Here is a 7,590-nt window from a genome sequence, read left to right as displayed (position 1 = left end):
ATATTTATATTTTAAACGCTTAAAATATGCACCAATATATGAAGTACAATATAAAAAAGTCTTGTAAATTATCTAAAAAACCTCAGTCTTTGGTTTTAATTCACCATTCATAGAACTACCAATATGTCTATGAATTAGTCTTTTTGTTTCAGCTCCAAGTCTATTGATAATAAGTCCTCCAAAGCCATGACCATCTAACACAAATCTTCTTTCTCCTATTTCATACCTACAGTATGTACTGTTCTTGTAAAATAATAGACACTAAAGTCTTCCTAAAATCAAGCCAAATTATCATACAAAATCACATTAATTGTAACATTAATTGCATAAATCAATCCTAAAATCAAATCACATAAATTGCAAGATTAGTCACAAGCTTAGACATTGCATATACCTCATGTAATAAATAGATGTACACAACAACCACAATTGTAAACTTTTACAACTTCTATTAAGTCAGAAATAATTGTAAATGAATAATATAATAACATTGATTGCTAAAATATATGATGTAGATACAAAGAACAACAATAATTTATTTTATTTTTTAATACACAATTACACATACATAAATATTTAAAATAACATACTCTTTCATGATTTTTGTACACTTCTCCCCAATGTCTTCAATCTTGTCCACTCAAAACCCAAATCTCATCAACATCGTCTGGAAGCCTAACAATACTTCGATTGCACACAAACCGAAGTAGAAAATTTCATGGGGAAGATTCTAGGTTATAGAGAGCAGCACACGAAAGTGAACAGATGCAGATACATGAGGAACGATCTCCTCCAGCAAGGTAAATAAGGAGGGACAATTGCAAACTTGCCAGTGGACGGTGAGAGCTACAACAAAAGCTTTTGCGTGCTTCGGTGTTTGATAGCAAAGATCCAGATGTTCAAAAATATATATTGTGAAATTATATGAATTGCTGTTTCCATTGTTATATATTCACCACATTCTGGTTGATGATACATGCACAGCCGTTGGGAGATTGCCCACAGTCACTCACTCACTCACTCCGGTGCTTGTGCAGACAGCTAACTAACAGAGAAGTTTTATTTTATTTATTTATTTATTTATTTGTTGTTTTTTTAGTTTTTTAGTGTTTTTTAGTGTTTTTTAGTGTTTTTTTTTTTTTTTTTTTTTTTTTTTAATTCTGGGAGTCATTTCGGTGACGCCGGCTCTATAAATGTGAATGTGCATTCACGAGCATTTGGGTACTCTACAGGATATTCTGCTGTCTTTTTCTTTCCTTAACTAGTCTTCTCTTTTCTTTTCTTTTCTTTTTTCCCAAAACAGCACAATGATAAATGATGCAGAAGCCGCTTGAAATCAGCCTGGTCCTCCACCCCGAACCAGTGTCGCACTTGTGCGTCGCTGCAGCATCTACCCTCTTCTCATCTCCAGCATTGTATACAAAGACACACCAAATCCGATTGCTCCTGCACGTCCGTTTGCATGAGTTGAAAAGTATTGCAGTTGATGAAGAAGCTCTGCTGCGAATCGTTGGGTATGAGGTGATAGGGGGAGGCTAACATGGCCCACAAACCAGTGTATAACAAGGTTGAGCATGCCACGATCAAAAATGATGCAACCAAGAAATTCTCGTATTGTTAAGCAGCAAAAGGTATAGCCCCAGCTTAGGCGGTGTGATTTTCATAATCAGTTGACGAAGTAACGACCATTTTGGACGCTATTCCGTTTTTCTGATCCCCACTTTTTCCAGTGAACTAGTCGTCGCAAGTATTCCATAACCTGTTCGTGAAATGGTTTTGTATCAGAAGACATGAACTTCCACATCATGCTGAACAGACGTCGCAAACTGTGTGCTGAGAAACAAAGGCTTTACATAGTCGAAAGTGTAGTATCAAGGAGGAAGAATCAGTGATACCTCTGAAGGATCCCGAAGGGAAAGAGAAGCCGTTGTGGATTTAGGAACAGATGTCACCAAGATGCTGCAACTGTGCTTCATACCATTCAGCAACTGGCCATCACAATCAAGGCACCAGTGTGAGGTGAAATTATCTCTACGCACTTCGCCTACTAGTTGAATGCACCAACGAGAAACACACATCTTCTACAGGCTCAAGATGTTGAATCTGGACGTGATCAGATTGCTTTCAGTTAAATTTATATGAGAAAACTTCATCCCATGGTCTAAAAAGGCAATGAGCAAGGTTCAATGATCTTCCGAACCTTAAAGGCATCTTCATCTGTACGATCGTCTCCAATGTAAACAGGGAAAACGTCACTAGAGTCAGCAAAACCTGAAAGAGGAAATGTATTACGTTAGTTTGGAGCCGTATCCAGCTTCGTCCACTAAAGGAATCCGGGACCCCACAATCGATAAACCATAAATTTCCAACATGAACTTTCACTGGAGTACTACACATCAGAATGTAAACAGTACGTACCGAGAGAATTTAGAAGATAATTTACAGCTTTGCCTTTGTCCCATACAATGGCTGGACGAACTTCCAACACCTGATCAAACAAGAGAACGAAAATCATGCTCAACATAACCAGAACGCGCAGGCTTTGTCAACGGCCGTAAAACTAAAAAAACTCCCCATAAATGAGCTCTCATACAATCTTGAGATCAGAAGCAAAAGGAATCCTTCTTACCTTTCTGCCATGTGTGAGGCTCAAAGTTGGATAGTCCTTCAAAATATTCTGTATCTTTGATGCAAGGGCTTCCCAAAGCTGCACCACCAAGAAAAAATGGATAGACATCAATATAGCTGATTATAGAAAAGTATTCAGGCAGATATCCAGTAAGTTGTGAAAACGTTAAGGTAATATTATGAAAAATGAGACCTAAACCTCACTTTAAAAAGGAAAACATACACGGAATCGTTCTGTATTGCTAATTACCTCCTCTTTCACGTTGCGAAAGTGAACAGTGGCACAGAATTTGTTATTTTCGACTCTTGCACCCTTAATGGATTTGGTGGTCTCTACCAAGATATTGCAAACCTGTGTGCATAGAGAAAAATCTGATATAATTCACTGCCAATTGATTAAAACATGTCATATTTCGACAATAAAAGTTACAAAGAAAACTTTTAAACAGAGAACTGTATTCAACGCCTTAGTACAGTAATTTATAGCCTCATCATCCTCATCAACTCTCTGAACAGCACATACCTTTTCCATCAATGGAAGGAATTCGCTGGCAGGTTGGAAGAACACAACATCATTCCCCTGTTTAACGAAACGTTATGTGAGTAGGAGCAGAAGGATTGGGTGAGCTTACAGCTATATTAAGAAGGATTTGTTTTCGAAGAGAAAAAATAAAATGTAAAAATTCTTCAATGCTCAACAAGCGCTAGTAAGGGTCCTGGAGTTATGTAGGTTGAAAGAAAAGATCACCATTTTGTCTTTCGCTAGAGTGCCATTGATCTTGAAAACACTTGCGCTATTTGCAGGACCCATTATGTCCATTCCATGACTTCCCGCATAGTACAACTCGGACAGTTGCACAAATTCGTAGACCTGTTTCAATATAAAACAATTAATCCATGCTCAATTCACACACACACACACAGGCCCCAGACCTCAAAACGTTTTCAAGGATGGTAGAAAACAGTTTTGAAGATCATGCTGACCTTTGGGCGAGCTCTTCCGCTGATTATAGCGGTAGGAAAACAAGTGGCCACCTCCTTCACTGTACTCCGCATCTGCTAGACGACAATACCAGAATAAGCAGTTGACAAGCAAAAATATCATACCATGATTCAATCAGAGATTCATTGACGTGGCAACTCGCATATTATGCCTCCTCTCCTACAGTTGATCATCGTGTACGCTCTGTATCCATAAGCCTGAACTCTTGTCCAGGCTCCATAAGTTCACAAGAAACAACTCAAAGACATAACTGCTGCGCTGACTGCGACTAACCCCTCAGTATTGTAGATGTGCTGAATTTTAACTCACCTCATCGGTCATTATAGCCCGGTCTGGATTCGAGACTATGGGTGACAAAGTACCGTCGTAATCCAGAAACACAACTACTTGTTTGTTTTTAGCAAGTTTTGCTACTTTCTCAAAAGTACTCAAGGCTGAAGGATGCTTCTCCTGAATTTCATATGACGAAGAGTATTAGTGAGCAATCTCAAGACGTATTCCATCCGCAAGCAAACGACCAGTGCTTGATTTTCTCTGAGATAACAGAGTCTTCAACAGGGTAGATCACACAGATCGCGTTAGAAAGGCATGTAACAAGACATACAAGGTCCCGTTGAATACATTCTCAACTACCAAAAAGATAACCGATATTGCAACCAGATAGCGGTGCTTACAAGCCAAGCGCTGTACGCCGCTGCCTCCATGTCAATAGTTTCAGGATTTTCTCCATGAAGTGAGCGGAATCGGGGTGGGGACTGCGCTCTCATTGCATCGATCCATGTCATCAGGCGGGCCTTGTCGAGATTCGGAGCGTGCTTCTTCGGAGCCGCGACAGCCATGTTTTTCATGGAGACCAGGGCTCCGTTAGTCGATGGAGAACCAGATGACAGAGGAGACACCGACAATGTTGAATTGCAAGAGGAAGATAAAGTCTCTCCACCGACGACTCCTGCTCGCTTAGATCTCAGCAACATACCACCCACCATTCCTTCTCCTAAAGTAGTCAAGCTCGCTCGTAGCAATCCTACGTCTGCGCTTTCGGTGTCTCCTTGGTCGAAACTGTCGAAACTAGGGGCACCCTCGAACTTATAAATCATGCTCACTACCTCCGTCGATCAAAAAAAATTAATCGGAAGAAGTCCTCTTACACGATGACTACCACTAACACACTCTTGTTTAAAGATCTTACCCGGACTTATATCACTCCTACAAGACAAAACCTTCACATTGAAGAATTGCAAGATCTCTCCATTTCAGACGCCTGTGCAAGTTCTCTAAAATATTGAGTGAAGCTAAGGCGAATAATCTATAAGTACATGAGCCAGTTGAAATGCTACAAACTAGCTTTGAGATGGAAGACGAAAACTGAATGCTAGATTCTCCTTCCAGTTAATAGGTCACCCAAATCCTGCAAAGCATGAATCACAATCAGTACTGGCGATCTGAGAAACTGGAATACACAAGTACAAGGTTCTCCAAATCCTTGCATCGAAACCCACGATAACTCGAATGATACGCTGCTATATACAATGGTACTATAAAACTACAAATCGTACTATGAGTCAAAGCGAAGGATCGGCACCTCGACGATCTCTAGATTTAAAAAATTATGAACGTGCTTGCTTCAGGGATGTTTTGCACCAAAAGCAAGAGACCCATACTGTCTGGCGGTGGAGCAGATTTCCAGCTGAATACTACGTGCAAAAATATCACTACTTAAACGTGGGGGACAAGGGACTCAACAATAAGTGACTGTAGATGGCAGTTGCGACGTCACAGAGTAGACTCCTCCGACAAAAGTCACTGGTACTAGACTCGACTGCTTTGCCGCAACCAATTTCGTAAACAAGAACGTTCGCTCGGTCATGTCACTGAAGTCTTACGGTTATTCTACACACTAGCCACGAATTCAAGCCATCTTCTGAAATCCACTGGAAGCGGATAGTCAACACTGGCTGCGTCAATATCTTTCGCGGCCAGTTCCGACGACGACAGTCAACGAACCTACGACTCGCACTTCGATTTCCTCTGATCTTCCCGAAACAAGGATACTACCAGGAGACGACAGCAAACCTTTCATCTATTCTCCCAATGTGACGTGGTTTCGCACCAGAACATGGTAGGAAGAGGTTGATCCTTCTTCACTGACACATTACGAGACTAGACTTTAGTCAGATTCATGTCTTGCTCGTAGGCTCGTAAGAATCGATCCTTTACAAGCTTATTGTAGGATATGTCAACAAAACCGACCAGATTGTAATTGATTGATGTTGTCGGCGCCCGAAGTCGTTAATGGATCAACTCCACCATCACCGCACAGATAGTGCATTTAAACGTTGAATCTGACAAATAGATAGGTAGTGGGGTGAAATACATTGAGATCCACTGTCGCACTCTCTTACCCGACAATATACCTAAGATGATAGCACATGAAGTCATCTTTGAGATGCGGCAACTGAAAGCGAAAAAGGTCACTGGGTGAAGGTGCTGGTAGTTGTGCTATTTCAGAGATGGAAAAAGGCGACCGGTTCATTTTTTCGAAATTGAATAGAAGGAGCAGAAGAAAAACTTGTGCACGATAGAATCAGCACTCAAAGCGTAGTGAACGCGATATCATACGCAAGATGGTTGATATTTCCTAAGACTTTGCCAGTGCAAGGAAGCGAAATCGACGATGAGAATATGAAACTGTTGAAAAAAGGGTGGTACACTGTACCGAAACTAATGCGGGGGTGTGGGGGCGGTACCGACCGCAATCAAAACGTTAGACAGATTTTCCAGCGCCGCATAATCACTGAACAAGACAAGGTAAGGAAGATTAAGGAAATACCCTTCATTATCGACACCCACGCATCCACTACAGCGTTGAGCCGAGGCAGGCATGGCTCTTACAGGCTCTTCCAGAAGACCGCTTGTACTTGCCACGGAAAAGACGATGACTCCACCTCACAAGTCACGCCGAACTTGCAAGACGATGACTATGCGCCATTCACTACTCCTTCAACTACAACCAACGAGAATTCAACTGTGCAGACACACCGGCCGGTCCCGACCTTAAGAGCGAATACCGCAATCCCTCAGACGGCTACAAACCACAACCAAAAACGACCGCCACCCTCCTCGAGACCTGCCACACAGCAAGTACACGGGCAGCTGCTGCCAGCCTTTCACCACTGAGCCGCGCTGCCTGCCCGCAAGGTCGGATTTCCTCAACCGCTGGAGAACCCAACGTTGCAGAAGCAAATCTTGACTGGGGACGCTGTGCCCGCACCGCCTGCACTTATAATTCCCCTAATCTCAGCCGAAGGAGACCCTGACATGGCAGCTGCAGCTCTCGACGATCCTCGACGAGCACGCGCGGTTAATAGCCCCCCCAACTGTCCACCCGGCTCGCCCCTCCCTTTCGGCGACCCAACGCGAACACAGAGTCCAGACAAAGACTAGCAGAGACGACGGACGGACATGAGACGAGGACGAAGCATCGAGGCTGCTTACCGCGATCATTCCTCCGCTGCGACTGCACGCACCTGCGCTTGCGTTGTATTGATGGTGTACCTTGCCATGGCCCCTTTCTCCCGCCCATAACGCCGTCGCCCATTACCAGTTTACTGAGAATGCCAGTTTTCTCTCACCGATCCTCTCTCTAGCCCAAATCCGCGCTCCGGGTTATTTTATGTCCAACTCATAATCGACATTCTCAGTAAAAGTAAATCGAAACGTGTGGTACGCTGAAACCCTCACAGACATCAATATCGAAGAAAAAGTAATAGAAATATTATAAGAAAAATACCCTACGCTTGCTTCGGAAATGCCTGCCACTGTCAGTACAATCACTGGATCGCGAATCTCAACCGACGCATGAAAGTCCAACGTGGAGCAGTGGGATCGCGAATAGCAACCAAGCGAGAGGACAAGAACCTGATTCTATATTATGTGAATTTCTTCGTGTTTCCTTCTGT

General features: G+C 42.6%; 1 protein-coding gene across 3 annotated transcripts; it reads right to left on the bottom strand.

Moving 5' to 3' along the window:
• Nucleotides 1-910: 910 nt before the first annotated feature.
• On the bottom strand, nt 911-6,955 carry LOC112281878 (putative trehalose-phosphate phosphatase C). Of its 3 annotated transcripts, XM_090249850.1 has the most exons (13): nt 6,524-6,681; nt 6,348-6,425; nt 4,306-5,039; nt 3,941-4,081; nt 3,613-3,684; nt 3,377-3,499; nt 3,152-3,208; nt 2,879-2,980; nt 2,630-2,707; nt 2,419-2,488; nt 2,201-2,271; nt 1,896-1,988; nt 911-1,759 (listed from the first exon to the last, which is right to left on the bottom strand). In XM_090249850.1, the coding sequence occupies exons 3-13, from the start codon at nt 4,726-4,728 to the stop codon at nt 1,667-1,669; spliced, it is 1,323 nt and encodes a 440-aa protein (XP_090105976.1). In that variant the 5' UTR covers nt 4,729-5,039; nt 6,348-6,425; nt 6,524-6,681; the 3' UTR covers nt 911-1,666. The 3 variants fall into 3 exon arrangements, with proteins under 3 accessions (XP_090105976.1, XP_024374627.1, XP_090105977.1); XM_024518859.3 differs by lacking the exon at nt 6,348-6,425 and having other exon boundaries at nt 6,462-6,955; XM_090249851.1 differs by lacking the exon at nt 6,348-6,425 and having other exon boundaries at nt 6,524-6,872.
• Between the last annotated feature and the right edge of the window lie 635 nt (nt 6,956-7,590).

Source organism: Physcomitrium patens, chromosome 4, assembly GCF_059467195.1.
Source record: "Physcomitrium patens ecotype Gransden chromosome 4, ASM5946719v1, whole genome shotgun sequence".
NCBI lineage: Eukaryota > Viridiplantae > Streptophyta > Bryopsida > Funariales > Funariaceae > Physcomitrium > Physcomitrium patens.
The sequence above is the reverse complement of the archived record's forward strand: the minus strand, read 5'-3'. Positions and strand labels throughout refer to the sequence as shown.

Bases quoted from the DNA above. Each gene is read 5' to 3' on its own strand.
- LOC112281878 (XM_024518859.3), bottom strand. From the start codon at position 4,728: ATGATTTATAAGTTCGAGGGTGCCCCTAGTTTCGACAGTTTCGACCAA. The intron at 3,500-3,612 runs GTCAGCATGATC...ATATTGAAACAG, and splicing joins GCGGAAGAGCTCGCCCAAAG to GTCTACGAATTTGTGCAACT. The intron at 2,981-3,151 runs GTATGTGCTGTT...CTATGCACACAG, and splicing joins TCCTTCCATTGATGGAAAAG to GTTTGCAATATCTTGGTAGA.